Source organism: Plectropomus leopardus, chromosome 1 (assembly GCF_008729295.1).
Source record: "Plectropomus leopardus isolate mb chromosome 1, YSFRI_Pleo_2.0, whole genome shotgun sequence".
Taxonomy (NCBI): Eukaryota; Metazoa; Chordata; class Actinopteri; order Perciformes; family Serranidae; genus Plectropomus; species Plectropomus leopardus.
In genome coordinates this window covers 19,377,281-19,396,483 of record NC_056463.1, presented here as the reverse complement: position 1 = coordinate 19,396,483, position 19,203 = coordinate 19,377,281, and the positions used below count along the sequence as shown (strand labels likewise).

The following is a 19,203-nucleotide window of genomic DNA, read 5'->3' as shown; positions in this document are numbered from 1 at the left end:
GGAGTTCAGTTTCAAACCTGCTCTTGGCTACAGCAGCTGAGATGAGTGTTCATTTATACTTTGACCAATGGCTATGGGCTTCTCTAAAAATGGCATTAAACCCCCAGCTCTAATACTGTAACACATAGTAGTGGCAGGCAACAAATATATAATAGAAAGAAGAAAGTTTGCTTTTCATCCCATTGAGCAAAAATGATTGAAAAATCCTGACACTCCGTGCTAAAAATGGCGACCACTGTGATCTAATGTAAAAACCGCACTGAGGTAGCTGACTTTGGTTATGCACAAATACACTGTTTTTTTTTCATTTCATAGTGCAATACCAGCACAAAGTCAATAATACTTGAGTCCTGCATATGCCTGATCCCCTCAGCTACCTCTCCTGTGGAGAGGAGCAGGTAGCCGTGATTGAAATTAAAGTCTTCCCATCTGCAACATCCACAAGAGCTCTCACAGTGCAGAATGCCCATGAACAGAAAACTGTTGGAACTACAAATCAACACCCATTGATTCATACTAATATAACCAGGCCAGATATATCAAGAACCGGATACCCTCATGTTACATAAATTGATGAACTGTTTGAAAAAATATGGCATTTTTAATTAATCTGAAAAAGACTCCAATACCTTAAATACATGTGTCTTGGGTTTCTTAAATGTACATAATCACCACAATATTAGCAACCAACAAACAACAAGGACACACCTTAAATAATAAGAATAAAACACACTCAAAAGTATAAAATGACAACAATTAATTCCATTTAGCACCACCCAAACCAGTCAGAAATTGTTATACATATTTAAAAAGTCTATTTTCATTTGGCCATGTTGTACCCAGTGTAACCACAAGGTGGCACTACAACCACAAGATGTTATTATATGTCAGTCGTTTCATTAGGCCTTTGTCGGAAACAGAGAAAATAATACATAAAAATAGCTAATATGACTTGTGTGCCCACTCCAATAAATTCATTGCTGAATTCAGCCATGTTTATATCATCAGCGTGGAGCAGCAGCAAACTCAATAAACACAATGGTGTCACATATGGTGGCAAAGACATTATGAGACATTATGCAATGATGAAAAACAGCCTGCAATATTATTACTGAGATAGTTGTCGTACTGATACATACTGCGTGCAGTGAAATAGTTTGAAATAATGTCAAGACAATATACTGACAAAGGAGGCATCTGGACTGTTGCACTACTGCCCGCTTTTTTTGTATGGTGAGCCAAAATAAACAATGTTTTAATTAAATTTGTTAGATCTCAGACAGAGTGATGAGCTGTTTTCAGACAGCATATTGTATCTGTGGGAGTAGATGAAGCCTTCAGATGAACATCATTCCCCATGACTGGATTGCCTGTCATTTCTATCAGCAGTCGTCCTCAAGGAGAGCTGAGGCTGCTAATGCACAACACTCCACTGTCCTGGGAGACCTGCTTGGCAAAAGTCTCAAACTGCTGGAAAAACACTTTACGGATGCTGCAGGAATGAATATGTCTGACAAGCGGTTTGACTTAGCCTAAAAGGTCACCCATTCATGGAATACATTTTTAATATCGCTCTTTTACTTGAAACAATGTTAAAATTCCTTCTTTGTTTTCAGGCATGCAGTGATACCATGGTAGCAGAAATACGCCCGCATACAGATAACCAATGTCAGTGTCAAATTTTCTGTCTGCAGAAGGAATCCCAAGAGGGTTTTTTCAGCTTTGACAACTGCCTAAAAGGTTCACTAAAACACTCACCTCTCAATAACAACATGCCCAACTTTACTTTTCTTCTGAAGGACTCAGGCCCATGACAGGAATAAGTTAACTCAAGAAATAAAGTCAGATTTTCTTAGTAGCCAAGTCATATTTCCTTGCCTGGGGCTCTGCACCATGTCACGTCAAAATGAGTTAATATTAAATATATATACCTGGGCAAATTAGACTCCATGGCCCATGTGATTACACCCACCTTATATCAATATTCTATTACTAATTTGCAAACCATATAGTCATTGCATTACTTTACAATAGTAAAGCTGTAGCTGGTAACTTTTATGAAAATATCTTGTCATGAAATTAGTCACTACATCCACACAGTAGTACACGAGACAGGCAGTCTCATTAAAAAAAATCCCATTCCTCCCCCTTGTAGTGCTTCTAACAGCATTTGCTAGAATCTACCTGAAGGAAAACAGCCAATCAGAGCCAAGGAGTTTCTAACTCCAAGTGTCAAACATGTCAATTACTGTTCGTGAACTTTGGTCAAACTATCAAACTTGGCAGCGCTGATCGAATATGAATCATGATTTTGTAACTGCATTGCTCATTTCTCATCTTAAATGTTTTCAGAAACATATTTTAGTTAACCGTTTAGCTGTAAAATTGGAAAGTTTGCTACAGTTGGTGGGTGGTGCTTGGTTTTTGTTCATCTGTTTTCCACTTGGCCAGCTCGAGCAACCCTAAGCAGTAAACATTAAAATTAGTTTCCCGAAAACATTTGAGGCGAGAAATAGGCGATGTGGTGACAAAATCTTTATTCATATTTGAGTGCTGCTTTGTTTGACTGAAGTTCACCGCAAGCTGCCTCCTCAGCTCTGATTCAGATTTTTTTCTGTCCTGTGCAGCTGATAATTGCAAATGCCATTAGAAGCACTACAAGGGGGCAGAGGAATATTATTTTTTTGTCATATTTCTTATTTATTACTGTGTAGATTTAGCGATAGTTTCATAACAAAACCAAGATTAGTGTCACTTATTTAGTATTAAGTCTTCCCTTTTCTTACTGAAGTATGATGTAATGGTTTCATACTTATTGATCACAGTCACAGTCACAGTAAAATTGTAAATTGACCTTCTGGATAAAAAATGCCATCACTTCATCATAATCTCTATTAGACATTTGTGGGACCTTGACCTTGACCTTTGACCACCAAAATCTAAAAGCTTATTTTTGAGCCCAAGTGAATGTTTGTGCCAAATTTGAGGGAATTCTCTCAGGGTATTTTGAGATATGGCATGCATAAGAATGGGAGGGATGGAGCACCTGAATACATAAATAACAACATAACACCTGCAGCCACGGTTGTCGCTGAGGCATTAAAAATACTTTTATATGTTACCAACTACAGCTTTAAGGAAGTGTGTTTGTCATGGTTTGCGTCTTTCTAACATCTTTTTTGCAAAACTACTTTTGTGAAATTACTTGTAGCAGCTTCAAAGCAAGTTAGAAGCCTTAAAAGTTTATACAAAGAGAGACTGGTTACTCTGTTGTTGTTTAACAGACACAGTCAAATTTATAGCCATCCATTATTCAGATGCTTAAGTATCGTATTCTCATCTTCTGATTAATTTCAATAATGTTCTTTGACTCCATACCACTGGCTTAACCTGTTATCTAACATGGTATTGTAGGTAGTAATTACTAATAGAACTAATAGGTCATTGGTAATCTAATCCCAGTAGTGTGAACTGTTTTTAATGTGCTCTTTCACTTATGTATATAATCCTACAATGTAAGACATCAGTAAACTAGGCATTCAATTCAAATCCTTTTTAGCCCACAAACATACACACGCTGTGGCCTATGATAAAATAGCACTGGTAATGATATGAAACAGACCAATCAATTTCAAAATCTGTGGTAATTACAAATCCCCGAATTAATTTTCTGATCACTATGCATAGAGGAAACATTTCAAGCATGAAGTGCCGGGAATTTTGCTTTCCAATTCCATCTGCAGAAAAAACAAATCAGCAGCAGCATCTACAAGTGTTGCAGAAGTGTTAGCTGTCCAACTACACACCTGGACCCAGATTTATCCACAGCAAAGTGACGCAGTGATGTCCACTGGAAACAAATCATGGTTTGTCCGACATGGCAGGTCAGCTCGAGCAGTAACAGTAACACGCTGTCATACTGTGAACAACTAAGGCGCTATGAGTAAGTTTCACTGCTCTTCACTGTTCCTTTAACAGGTCTGTGTTGTTATTTAATATGGAGAGCAGCAGAGCGAATGGCAGAAAATTATGATACAATCTGATCAGTAAACACTTCTCACTCTTAATGTCAACATAATTCTGTATGCAAAAATGTGGGTTTTTACTAATGATGCATTTGTAGACTAAGTGAAGACACAATTCAAAGGCACAATACTTTATTTCATAGATTATCCAAAAATCAATACATTATCAAACGTTTTTTGTTTGTTCTTCATACAATAAGGAATTTAGAAACAAGATATTTACATACAAAGGTCATGATTAAGTCGTTTTTTGTTCTCACATAATTTAGTGACAGACTCTCTGATGCTCAACCCATTCTAATAATTTCTACAGGTTTGTGGAAAGGGCCAATATTTGCACAAACATGAATGTGGGTGACACCAAGCAGCAACCAAAAGGCCAAAAACAAGTTGCATAAGATGTTTCTGAATTTCTTTTGAACATTACTGGAAAACTAAACTCTTCAATACCTTTAAATCTGCATCAGCCTTTACTGTGATAGTTAATTCTATTTAAACAGAGGTGGCAGGTGGTACTGACAAGTTGAATTTATACTATGGTACAGGATACTACGGAGGAAGATAATGGGCTTAATATCTGAAAATAAACAACCGCAGCCTCAGAAGTTACCAGAGTTATCTCTTATTAGCACAAATGTGGTGACCTTTCTACAGTGTAGCTGTATAATTACTTTTCTCCTTGCATACACTGAAATGCTGTGACTTAAAGGTCAACTTCTCCCAACTGTCATATGCCAAGGTCTTCGACACACAGTTTAAATTGAGGATGAGGTAGATGGCCTCAATCCTTCAAAGTGCTCCTCATCAGATAGTGATGTTAGTTCACAAATGTCTCACATGAATAGACGTCTAAATATCAGTTTCTTGTGAATTGACTCAAATGTTTGAAGTGAAATAAGTTGACCTAAGCAACAAGTCTAAGTTTGCAACAGCAGGCACTATTTAAAAGATTATAGAGCTGTAGGCATCTGTGGGGCACAGGCAAGGTTAACGGCATACTATAAAACAACTAAAAGGTGGTCTAAGAGGCATTCTCTGACAGTAAATTAAATCTTTGCAAGACTGTGCAGGAGTAAAACAAAAAATCAAAATAAGTTACAAACTCAGCCAGTGTTCCACTCAAATGAACACTATTTTTAAACAGCAAATTGATAATTAAAAAAAAAAGAAAAATATACAATAATCAAAATAACTAATTACAATGATGTAGAGTGCACAGTGGTTGTTTCAAGTACTTGCCATTAAAGCCTGTCTTCGTTTCAACATGTTTGCATTGCAACCCATATTTTTCCCTCGATACCTTATGTAGGGATATGTCAGTAACTGAGTTTTAGATGAGCAGCACAGCCAGACAAACCAAAGCACAGAGGTCACTGAGGATGTCGCTTACCATGCCAGTGATGCTCCTCAGATGCAGACGTCTTAAGCCAAACTCAACAGGGTGCAGGTGGAGGATACACTGGAGGAGCGCTCATGGACACTGTTGTTATTATCCAGAATTCCTGACACAAATTGGGTTTTCGAAGTGCTGCAGCATCCGAGGGTGTCAACCAGTTTGGGGCAGAGGGCCAGAGCCAGCCTCTGGAGGACGAGGTGGAATTTCCGGCGGAAGCTCCGGTTTATCCAGAAGTAGAAGATACAGTTGAGGAAACCATTGGAGGTCGGCAGCCATACCACCACAAACTCAATCCACTCTGGTACACTGCAACCTGAGACAGCTAAGGGACAGAAAACATGGGGATTGAAGTGGAATATTCACAGCTAACTCGACAGCAGCTTCTAAATGAGAAAAGTTGTTGACCTTTTGTTGACCTTTGTTTTTATGAAAGCGTCACAAATTAGTCTAGCCACAGCTTGTTTATGATCATGTCAATAAATTAATACATCAATTTTTAAAACCATAGGTCATGTCAAAGATCTAGTGATAATAAAACATGAAAAATCGCCCTCTGAGATGTCTTTCTCCTAACAGCAAAGATATGAAGCCGTCAATTTAACATTTATAGATGGGTATAAAAGCACAAAATTAATTGCTAGATTTGGTGGAGTGGAAGCAACCACTTTACAGCGAGGCTCACTATCATTTGGACAGCAACACACTTTGAAGTTTAAGTTAAGACTGTCAGCCTCATTTTGCAGGGATTTTCATCCATATCAGATGAATTACAGCCCTCTTTGGAAAAAGGTCTTCACTTCTAAAAATATTCATCTGTGACTCCACTTTCAGTCTTGATTACTCCAAGACCGCACGTGGCTGGGGTAAATGAGAAAAAGTAAAAAAAAAGAAAAAAAGAAAGAAAGGGGGCCTGCGTCATAAAACTGGCTTTGGATCAGTATATTCATGCCCAGAATTACATAAATAACTTTGACAGCTACTTGTCTCAAAACAGTTACAGCTGAAATCAATGGAGACATTTGTAAAGGGGGAGTAGCTATTAAACGAACATAAAAGAAAAAGCAAATTTATCTTGCAGTAGATTCAAATACCTATTTTTGAGTTTTTTTGAGACTTCAGCATAATAAATAGGCCCTTCTGGTTTATCAAAAAAGCTTAACATTGGCAGGTTGTCTCTTCGATTAAAAAACAAGTGACCCCCCCCACCGCCTTCAACAAATCATTCACTGTAATGACATGTCATATCCTTTATCCTGGGTAGCCATTGCACAGTTATTTTGTGCTGCTTTAGTCAAGCTCTGATTTTTAAGTGAACACATTATCCAAAAAGTGTTTTCACATGTGTCGATGTGGAAAAGCTATTTGCAAAATAGTGTAGCAATGTAGAGACCAATGTTCTGTTTCAGACTTGTGTTATAAAATTGCAAACTAACAGCAGTAAGTTGTGTTTACAGTTCTGCAAAAGGTGCGTTATAAAATTACTAGTACTGCTAGTTCTAAGCAGAGAATGTGCCTTCAGTTTGGCACACCTTGTAAATGCACTGGCAAGCGTTAATAGTTTCTGAGATAGTGCATCAAGAATCACTGTTAGTGTGTCAGCATTGAGACATTACTTCCTCAGATGATTCTGGACACATTTGTCTTCTTTTTCTTGTTGATTAAATTTAATTAAGTAAATGTGTGAATAGGAGTCAAAATGTGTGCAAACTGGAGCCAAACATGTTCTCACTATGAACTATGCTGGTAAATTTTAACGAATACCAAAATGCAAGGGCAACACTGGGGGGTACACATATGAGAAAAAGTATTGGGGGGGGGGGGGGGGGTTCCTCCACCAGAAAATTTTAAGTACCAAACACTTCATTTCACACATTTTGGTGAATTTTTATGCACTGTGAACATTGTGCCTTTTGCGAATCAATTTAGTGTGCAAATATATACTACACTTTCATTATTGGGGAAAAATGGACATTTTCTAAATACTGAGGGGTGCATGTCCCCGGCATACAACCCCAAAATCTACACCTATGAATGCCAAGGAGTTGTTATCCCACCAATATTCACAATGATAAATGGGGTACTGTCTATTGGAAGCATATTTTCATTAGAAGTCTCATGATGTAGGGATGATAAGGGAATCATCTAAACTGTATGCAGGCCCTATCAATTTGAATTTCTACGTTTTCCCCTACTGCACCTACACATGTTATCTCCTTGCTTACCATTGTAGATCATAGCTGCCATGCAGGGTGTCCAACAGGTATAGTAGGCTGCCATCACAGGCAGGAGCACTCTGGATGCCACATTGTGTCTGTTTCGACTGGCACTGGCGTATTTACGCAGTTTCAGTCTCTGTCTCTTTGCAGCGCACCACACTCTCAGGTTTGCGTATGTCATGATGATGGAGCAAGGGAAAAATATAAAGCAGGTCAAACTTAGGGAGTATCCAACGTTTGTCGAGTAGGACGGATTGCAGACCAGGGATGCGGCAGAAAAATGAACCTCGATAATGCCATCTGGAAATGATATTGGCGACAGAAGAAAGGGAGGAAAGCACCAGGCGAAGGCAATCAGGAGCAGTGTCCTTTTTCTTGTCATCAGAGATGAATATTGCAGCGGGTAAAACACAGCGATGTACCTCTCCAGGCTTATCGTGGCCAGTGTATACATGCAGGTGGAGTAGACGGTGGCGTTGCAAAAGGCCACGACATGACAAAAAGCATCTGGCCCTGCAGTGTAGTCCTTTAGCAGACTCACCCACAGATTCAAGGGCATGACCAGCAGTCCAAACGCAGAATCTGCAGCAGTGAGAGAGAGCAGAAAGTACCGAGAGTTTCTTGACCAACCAGCCACGGAGGAAGTAATAACCAGGAGAACTGCAATATTCCCCAAAGTGATCATCAGGCCCAAAACGATAATTATGCTTACTTTGACGGAGCGGTGAGTCAGCTCCTGCAGTCTCTCAGGGTCAACAGCTGACAGATTGGAGTCGTCATACCTTGACAAGTTAAGAGTTGAATACATGTTTCCTCACAGTTGCATAGGTGCGACCAAAACATAAGGCGGCCCAGGAAAAAAAAGATTTGGAGGGCAATTAAAGTAAGCAAAGGTGTAAGCAAGGATGTGGGGCTGCATGAGAAAGCAGCGCTGCAGCTGCTTGTAGGCTTTTACCTCAACAATCAGAGGCACACCTGGTGCAATTAGTGCTGGCTGCTGACTGCCCACCTCTCCAAACACCCACTGACTGTTGTGATTTCTTTAACTACTATCAACATAGTGTCTTTAAAATCTTAACTGACTATATACTCATAATTTTGTAACTTCTAGCATAATTATTATAACAAGTCTCTTAGTGGTTGTGTGTTGTTTCTATGAGGAGTACTCAGATCTTTATTTAAAGCTGCAGTAGGTAACTCCTGACAGTAGTACATGAGACCACTGTCTGAAAAAAATATTTGTTCTTCTAGCTCCTCCTGGTGCTCCTGTTGGCATAACATGATAACAGAATCCACTGTGGCTCAACAAAAACAGCCAGGGCCAGGAGTTTGTGAGGAATGTAAATCACTGCTTGTGCAACAACAGCATACACAGCAAAGTCAAGTAAAAAGAAGACCAAAATGATGAAAAGCTTGCTTTCACCCTCATTCCTCCTGGCTGTGATTGGTTATTTTCATCCAGGCACTGTGGATTCTTGGAAAGGCTGTTAGGAGCACTTAGAGAAGCTAGAGGAACATGATTTTTTCACAGATTATCTGTTGCATGTTCTGCTGTCAGGAAAGAATGACAGTTTCAGCAAATATGAGAAAATGTTTTTTTGTGGACAAATTACCTACTGAACCTTTAAGTAAAAGTAGTAATACTACACTGTAGAAATACTCTGTTACAAGTCAAAGTCCCACATTTAAAATGTTACTCAAGTTAAATTACAAAAATAACAGCATTAAAATCTACTTAAGGTGCCCAAAGTACTCATTATGCAATTTGTTGTTTATGCAGTTTATTATAATTATTGATGCCGTATTGTGTTCATCTGTTTCTGTTTAGATGCAACAAGAATCTCTCAAATCTATATAGTGATGTTTTATCCATCATCACATTATGTATGGATGCTGGGCTAATCCACACTTCAGTGATAATACGTACAAACTGATCTGTATGCTCTCTTTGGCTGTTTTAATTGCAATTGGCAAGACAGTTTCATCCCTGCAGGGTGTTCATCAAATCCAGTGGAGTTGTCTCATTAATTGGAATTAACAAACGTGAGATGTGAGAGTAAAGCGTGGCCTCAACAGTAAATCCTACTAAGAACTATACTGCAAGTATTCAATATCTCTTGAATAATTCATATGACAGAAACATTGTTTTTCAAAATACCTTGTAAAACAGAGCTCATTTGACGTTTTACAATCGGAATTGCTATTTTTTTTAATGGTTCTGTTACGCAACTACCCATTCAATCAAGCTCCAAGTCTGCAGTGCAGCCCACTTCGGCAGGTTTCATTACCAACAATAACGAGTCGGTCAACAATTCATCACCATTAAGGTCCCACAGAAAATGTATGCTCTATCACAGCCTGGGAGGCCTGACACCTTACACCCAATCATGGTCCAATTCCTACGATCACACACCATCAGTGTCAGGCGTTCCTCCAGCTCCTGTTCAAATGACAAGCTTAAGTGTTTTTGTCTGCACTGAGTGCTAGCTGCCAACTTCTCTCTTCCCCCCCAAAAAAACAAAAAAAAAAAAAAACACATGACATAAGGGCAATGAAAAGGGCAGAAAAGATTGTCACTGACCTTTCCCACTCAGGTAACCATCTGTTTCAGAGGTATTCTGCTGTGTGACAGTCAGCCCATTAAACAGCACACACACTTCCCAGGCACAGTCACTTTCCAGCATCCCCAGGGACAGTAATAGCACATATGATTTATTATTCTTTGAGCAGACAATCATAAAATCTTGCAAGTCTCAGTGTCTCCAATTTATATAAAAAAGAAGATGTTAACCAAGCAGCAACCTGCAGGACTAAAAAGTAAAGCCAAAATCAAAGTGCCAAAAAACGCAGTTCCTTTTAGTGAAGCTATATAGCAGAGTTTCAGGAGCAGGACCATACCTCTACCGCACCTCAACCGCGCCTCTTCCGGCTTAAATATCCTCTTAACCCGATCTCCCCCTTTCATTCTCGTTATTCTGCACCCCTCCCCCCCCCTCAATCTCTTTCCTTTTCCTCCTTCTGTCCGTAGGGTCCTAAGGGATTTGTCGTGTCCGGGAGCCACGGCGGATTCCCACCGAAGCTTCCCCACACCGCACTCAACCATCCATTCCAATAATCCAACATCAATGTTTATACCAAATCTACATTCACGTCAATAAATTGTTAAAATTAATTCCGACTGAGGTGTGGTCCTTGCTAGTGAAATGGCCACTGGCCCAAAGATCCAAGATGGCCATGGAAAAATTGTCAAACTCGAGGCTGTAAAACGGGTGCCAATTTTCATAGTGGTCAAACAATGGAATTACAACTTACAGGTGCATCACATGATGCCATTGGGCCCCAAAATACTTTTTCCCATAGACTGACATTGTGTAAGAGACATCTATAAATCAGTGGTTACATTTTTTTGAGCCTCACAACTCCCTTGAAATTATTCTTTTTATAATCGGGATTTGATCCATTCGGTCCAATAATATTTCAAAACTCTAGAAAAAGCCGTGCAATTAAACTATTTTATCCCCATTCAAGTTGGCAGAAGGCTAAAACAAAAGTTAGCTGCTTGGCCGGAAGTTTCTATCGCGCTTGCTCTATGGGCCTCATGATGCAGTAGATACTGGTTATTTTATACCTGGGAAATCAAAGTTTTTTTGGCGTTATATGTCACCAAGCATGCACCTGCAGTGCTGTATCCAGTTCTCTTCATACATCCATGGGGTCAACAAACCAATGGGTGACATCATGATGGCTATGTCCATAATCTTTATACAGTCTACGGTTTTAACATCAATATTATAGTAAGTTCATCCTATGACCTTGAAGAAAGCCTTTGTCGAATTAATTGGACATCACTTAATCTGTACATCACTAGAATGAACCAACATTGTTGTACATTATGCAGAAAACATATACATCCATAAAAAAAAATATTAAATTGTAGAATTCAGGTAATGAAACAATATTTTTAACTTCAGGATCACCTCTTCCTGTAGAGTCTTACATTACAGTATGTAACAGCATGGGAGGACTTTTCTTATAAAAAAAAAGTATGCAGCAAACACACATGCAGGCTGACTGTAAATAATCTATGCGTTTACTGTATATACATATGGCCCTAGGACACACAGCTTATCTGCTCTGCTACCGCGGCCGGATCCCCCAGAGGAGAACTGACAGCTATCTGTGTTTGATATATGTGTTTCTCTCTGTCCTAATGAGCGGATTTCTCTTGGCGATGTCTAACACGAGGCCTGGAGAAGGGGGTGGAATCGGGCTCTTGGGTTAATATTCTCACTCCCCCTCCCCCATGCAGTTACAATCCTTCATGTTAACTGCATAGTCAATTGCACGCTCTTCACCTGATTCTGTCTCATTTTGAAAGGATGTGGAAGCACCAGACAGGCACAAATATCGCACAAGAAGCAACATATATAACTTAAGTGCAAAAGGCAAAGGTAGCCTACTTTTTCAGGAGGCTAATACCAGATCCTTTTATTTCTTTTCTAAAATGTTCCAAGGTTGCTCTATCAGTCGTAAAATATTCATTGCTTGTCCTCATGATGCTACACAATTCCTTTGTAACCATTAAAGTGATTTGTCAGCCAATTTAAAGCCAATGTTTGTTTTTTTAAGAGTAATGCAAATTGTGAAAAAGGAAGTGCACTTTGAGCCATTTTCTTCTCCTTTCAGTTCATTCATAAATCCAGCTGCTTTTTACAGCACTTCTCTGTGGCTCAAATCATGTTATGTTTTTAAGTGACCAAGTGTTTATGTGTGCGTTTCGAGTCTACATGTGTGGGTGTGCACACACCAACATTACTTGCCCTAAGGTGATGTGAAAATGTAGGTGATCCCATGTGAATATGAGTTAGATGGAAAGTGGACAAATTTGTATGTGCTTGCAATTGAATATACAGTGAGTGGGTGCACTCCTCCATTGGTCAGCTACTGTGCAGCACTTCCTGATGTGGAGGAAGGTAGCCATTGATTTTATCTGTCTGTACATGTGTGTTTGTGTGTGTGTGTGTGTGTGTGTGTGTATGTGTGTGTGTTTGTGTGTTTGTGAGTGTTTGTGTGGGTAGCAACATTCTACCAGTGAGGGTCGATGCATGATGTTTAGGAGAGATAGTATAGCGGGGCGGTTTGATGTGCAATTGTGTGAAAACTTGATGTCGGTCTTGACAGTCTGGCTGTGTGATAATGGCGCTCTGTCAGCACAGACAAAGCCAACCTGGCAGGTCGGAAGCTATTAAAGTGGTGTCTAAGAAATATCCTCTTTGTATCACATCAGTGTGTACTCCCTATGGACTCAAAAAAGAAAGAGCATCCCATGCTGTGTGCAGAGATAAGAATGGTTAAGAAACTGAATGGAGAAAGTACTAATACTGGACTGCATATACATAATCATGCATTGCTTGTCAAATACAGGAGAAATATAGATGAATCATATTTAGATTGCCCAGGTACCATTACGTGGCCCAGCATCGTTCTGAACTTGGCTTGTTCCTCCACTTGACTGAGACTTGGGATGAATGATACCCCAGAAATCGGGACAAATAAACTGGCCCAATTCGGGCTGCCAACACTGTATCAAAAATCACCTGGCCCATATTTGGCCCAAGCTTGGCATGCTGGAAGAAATAAGTTGGGCTGCATCCAGTTGTCTGACTCGTCTAAGACTGGTGATGAATGACCCTCCGGGATTGGGCCAAATAAACTGTCCTGATTCTGGCTGCCAATGCTGCCATCACTGGGTAACTCCATACAAAAAATATTCACATGCTGTGTAATCCCCACATTCTATGTATAGATGCATTGATTTAAAAACAAATACTCCAACACAATCTTTTAAGCTTTTGATTAAAATGGGGACAGCATCTGTGAGGGTCCCTTTGTGTTTGGAAGAAGGTATGCCAGAGGTGAGACTGAAGCAAGGAGGAGTTTATTGATTAAGTTCAGTCAATTAAAACAAGCTTATCTGTTGCAGAGAAACATCCTGCTTTCCTACATGTGTGGAGCGAAAGATAGCAATCTGGTGCTCCACATTCCTAAAAAAAAAGCCTGGGTAATTTAAGCAGCACATATTGACCCTGTTACACAATGTTTGTATGTCATAGTGCCTCTGCTTCTCTCCCTCATACAAAAATACCTACACCGAGGCTAGAATTTCAGTCTTGCATAACAGCTATTCACCTCTCATTTAAAAGGCCCAGGTATTGAAAATCATTGAAGATCTTTTTACTTTTAGTGTTTTTCAGAGAATCTCTATTGAATTTAACTAATGTACCTCTCTGTAGTCGACCTTATGCAACAGGGGTCTTATTCTCTAATGTATCCTTGAAAAAGTGTTGTCTGACATTAAAAAAGTGACCTGGCACAGGGGGCAAATCCTGCTGTGCATCGAGCATTATAGCATTACAAACTAAATGGATGAATAAATAGAAGTCTGTGAATGTGAGTCACAGGGTCTCTTCGTAAATGTTCCACAAATATAACACTGTAATTTCTTTGCTCTATGTGTTTGTGTGTTTTAATTCTTGAAATTTTCTACAAGGCAAAACTGTAAGCTGTTCAACTGCAAGAAAAGCTGGACACATTGATCTGACCTTTTGATGCTTTGCCCGTAGTCGAAACTTGCACACAACCACACAATCCTTTTGCGGTAGCCTTGCTGGTCAGCAGCACAGCGGCTTTACTTCAAAGCTCCCCACTGACCTGAAATGAATGCAATCTGTCATTTCCAGATTTCAAGGTATTTCAAGTGCGTCATGCTGTAAGTTCTCTGGAGTCTCACGGCCAGTGTCTAGTTGTGAGTAGCAAAGACACTGCAAAACACGTGAATCATTTCAACTCTTTAATCATACATATCTTATGATCAAAATCTAAAGTTTATGCCTGCAGCTTATCTGAACTTCCTTTTGCAATAAGATAATATAAGAAGAGATAGTCCTTTATTAATCCCGAAGGAAATTATTGTGCCAGATTGCCCCATTGCTCTATTTATTGGCTTAAACAAGATAAAACAACACATTAGATCCTGATGCTAAAAAAAAATTACTTTGACTTGGATAATTTGAGACTTGATTTAGACTTGATATGGATGACTTTAAAGGACTTAGATTTCTTTTTTAAATTAAATATTTGAATTTTTCTAGACACTGAGAAGTTAATATTTTGTTTTTGAAACAAGATTGTGTGATTTCTCCATTGCACGCAAATCTGGCAACCCAATAGGATGTGGCAGACCAGCAGAGGCAAGCATACGAGGCAGCTATCACTGAGGGGGCAAGCCAAAAAATAATAATATTTGGATTCAAGGATTATGTTGTCAATGACGATAGTGCAAAGAGAATATTGGTTTGCAAGGTCTGCAGCTTAAAAATCAGTGGCATCACCACGGTACAAATGTGTTTTCTTTTTTTTTTTGCTCAGTTTTCAGCTTGCCGCTTGCCAGATCTCCAGTACTTCTTGACTTGTGACTTGCTTGACTTATAGCAGGGACTTGACTTGACTTTCTTGAGTCTTACCACATTAAACTTAGGATTTCACTTAATGGGAGGACTGCTTGTGACTTGCACATGACCTACTCCCACCTGTTTTTTAGATTTTAGTATTTGTGAAATCTGCCGATGCACAGTGTTATTTAGTCACTGAAATAAAACATTTGTACACTTGGACCCCAGAAACACATAACTTAAGATGATTTCTCTCTCTGTGCAAGTGGAGGTCAACATTGCTCTACAGTCTAGTATTGCTCCGTCCCTAAAATTGACTTTGCCTGATTCACTGCTGTTGAAATTATTATTATACGAGTTAGGAGTGAGAATGTGTTGTGTCATCCCACCACGTGCATTTCTGTACCAGCATCCCGGGATGCCGTAGCTTGACGTGGGAAGGATACCTAAAATGTCATAGGTTGACATTTAAGGTCACCTGACCAAACGTCACTATGTGGCGAGTTGGGATTGATGTGTTGAATAAGACGTGTGAATTATTGTGAAAAATTAAGCTACCAAAAGTACACTCTTCAAATATTGTACTTGTTTTTTCTTGTACAATACATAATTTGTCATGTCGTCAAAATGTATGTAAGCAATAAAACATGACTTATATTTCATGAAGTTCGACAGTGAAACAACACATTTAATTTTTGAGGTTAAATACGATAAAATATGCTCAATCATAAATGAAGTGCATCTTTTTAAAAACATGAATGGGGAAAAAGCAGGAGAAAATAATTGTAGTTTTTTGGTCTCTAAATATTCCTTCCACCAGACACCACCCAAACCACTGCCATTATTTCAGGCAGCGGGGAGAAGAGGCAAACATTGTTTGCAGCACTACTTTAGCACTAATAAGTAAAGTGCTCCAAAGAGTAAATAAAAAAACACTATTTTAATAGAATTTTCAACACCAAAAGCAGAAAAATACCATGCATAAAGTCTTGCATGTATAACTGAATGAATTAAATAAGAATGATGTTAACATAGATAAAGATATATTGATATAAATATAAACAAGCAAGGCAACATGCCTGTCTTTATATGTAATACCCAGTTACCAGTCATAGCTCCGTTCTCTTAACAAATGATAATACTGGCAAACCTAAGTTGAAGTCTCCTTTGTGATCGCCCTCTCTGCACAGCTGGTGAATTTCTCTTTTACCACTCAGTTCCTGTTGATTGTGCAGGGAACTGTTTATTATTGACGTCATCCATGTGTGCGTCAAACCTTTGATGCTGAGTAACATGCAGTGAATGACAATGAGCCGCTGAGTGGCTGAAAGGGCCTGTTACAGTTATAGCAATAGTTTTCTCCTCTGCAGCTGTACTTGCCTCAAAAATGCAGAGTTTATTAATAGCCCAATTAGTGTACGACAACATGTTTTTAACACTGTAGTTCTCATGAGATAGCCATCACTAAACATACGTGTTTTATATTATTGAGTTACATGTGGCATAAAATTTAATTTTAATGTTGTTACTTTTGAATCCCAGCCTATGGAAAAATACAACACTTCATAGGTTAATAAAGTGCAGTTAAAATTATGTGTTTATCGGTATTCTAATTTCATATTGAGTCTAATATCAAACCAAGTCCTCTGAGAGACCAAAAACCCCTAATGAAAAGGAAGAGTAAAAGCCTTGGCACATGAAAAACATACATTTAAAAAGACATTTTCCTCTTTGGACAGCAAGGTGTGCAATAAGAACTGTAGCTGGAAAAATATTACAAACAAGACTATAAGAGTGTATACTAACAACTCTGGGGCTGTGATTAATGCTAAATTCTGGTGTCACACTAACATACTCACAATAAAAATGCAAACATACAGATTCAAATCAAACTGTATTTAAGACTCACAAGAGGATCCATAGCAATAAACACACAAAAAAGAGAAAATGAGGAATTCAAGATAAAACCACAAGAAATAATGTTAAGCAGTGAATATATGCCATGTTCACCATCTTAGTTTCACATTGCTAATTAGGAATGATTGCAGTTACCTGAGGCAGATGGTAATGTCCGATGTTAAGAGACTTAAACTTCCAATTTTACAAGAAATGTACAGTTTCTGCTTGTTACATGTATAGAGCCTTTTTCAATATACTCTTAAAACATATGTAAAACACTTTGTTTTTAGGTTTATTTCCTTAAGTTGAGGCATCAAAAGCATAAGGTTAAGTTTGGAAAAAACGCGATGGCTTGGCTTAAAATAAACACAGTTGTTGCTAATGTTATGTAATGTCACCTGACATACATCATTTGACATACTTCACTACTGTAGCATGCTACACATACTAGCACACCACATTGTTATTAAAATAACTCCAATGACTTTTGGTTTGACACAGGAAATGAACAGCGTCCTGGGTGAAAGTCTGGAGTGTGTTTGACCTATCCACCTCCTTTCCTGCCCTGCCTTTCTGGACTTTCTCACTCTCATACTGCCATCTGATGAGTTTCATACTGCTATGAAGGTTGCCTCTGTGGGTCTGCGTCTGATGCCGACGTCCAATGACGAAAGCGACTGGCAAATTGAGTTGTTGCCCACTGTTGGCCACTGGTGCGTATCATACCATCACGAAAGGTTCCTGTGTTTGTTGGTATCTGACAACAAGGTCACTGACAAAATGGCAGTATATTTTACAAGTGTGGATGGACAGGAATGGCATTAGTTTTTAAAGTATTCATGAATAACAACATTGATGTGCAAGTTAAAACTTTGACCGCATGTTGGCACTAGAATAAAGGTCCAGGAATCACCAAAGTCCTTGCCATTTAGCCTGAAGGGCACTTGCAAAATTTAACAGCAATCAATAAAATAGCTATTGAGATATATCAGTCTGAAGTGGTGGACCGACCAACTCAGGATGGCTACAGCATGGCCCACCCCACTCTCACTCTGATAAGCTAGTGTCTTTGTTAGTTGGAGTGGTAAAGTTTAGATATGCGAAGTGAGATTGGTTAGGTTTAGAGTAAGATATAATTATAATATAAGTAAACGTAAATCATACACAGGCCAGTTCACAGGCAGCTCTGCACATGAAGTATGTTGACGTGACAGATACAGAATGGTTTATCTCACATTTTGAAGAGCACATAAAAAGTTCAAATACAAAATCAATGTAATACTCACAACGCCAACTGTTATCTGCAGCCTCAGGAGTGCTGTCAGGCTCAACACTGAGAATTTATTAAACCTGTCTGTTAGGTAAAATAATTTTATTTACAATGCTAACAGAAAATCAGATTGTAGCTGCTGATGAAATATGGATGCAGGAAACAAAAACAAATTAATTTTTTTTTTTGTCATGAACAGAAGAATGCTCATATGGAGCTGAGTCTTCAGCACCAGACTGTGATAAGAGCTGTCCTCAGGATTCATCTGCAGACTCGGAGGGAGAAATGTTTTTTGCTTTATTACCTGATAGTACACTCCCAGTCGATGTCAAGACTCAATAATGGTGTTGTCAGACAACACGGCTTTTATTGCACATAACATGGCATCTAAAAGATTTTTCCAGGTGGTGCCATCAGAGTTGTCTTCAGTGCTGGTAGAATGGAAAAGGTGTCATTGATTTTCCACACTTTTGCAGATTTTATTTGCATTAAATTAAAGTTTAAGAAGCTGCAAAACATCAACATTAGTCAGCAATAGAAAACAAGGCTTACTTATTCTAATTTGAATATCTGTGTGTGTGTGTGTGTGTGTGTGTGTGTAATTATAACTTGAGGCATAACAGATGCAGCTAATGCTAAGTTGTCGCCATAGCTTTTATATGAAGCTTTCTAAGTGCCAGTATGATCTATTCAAGTCAGCAAGGGGATTTCAGGTTGAAAAGGAGGTCATGAAGGTCTCAGCGTTGAATTGATGGCACTGAATACTGAAACACACATTCTGTTTCAAAACACGCATCTTTATTCATCTGAGGAGATGGACAGAAAAGTAACGCAACTATCCACCCAGATAGAGCAATCTGGAGGAAAATAGAGTCTGACAAGGAGCACACTATAAACCAAGACAATGCTATAGCCAACTCCTGTCATTCTACTGTCACCAAACCAT

General features: G+C 38.9%; 1 protein-coding gene across 1 annotated transcript; it reads right to left on the bottom strand.

Moving 5' to 3' along the window:
* Nucleotides 1-4,250: 4,250 nt before the first annotated feature.
* On the bottom strand, nt 4,251-8,573 carry zgc:162592 (uncharacterized protein LOC561993 homolog). The gene is made up of 2 exons (XM_042489133.1): nt 7,644-8,573; nt 4,251-5,743 (listed from the first exon to the last, which is right to left on the bottom strand). The coding sequence occupies exons 1-2, from the start codon at nt 8,443-8,445 to the stop codon at nt 5,448-5,450; spliced, it is 1,098 nt and encodes a 365-aa protein (XP_042345067.1). The 5' UTR covers nt 8,446-8,573; the 3' UTR covers nt 4,251-5,447.
* Between the last annotated feature and the right edge of the window lie 10,630 nt (nt 8,574-19,203).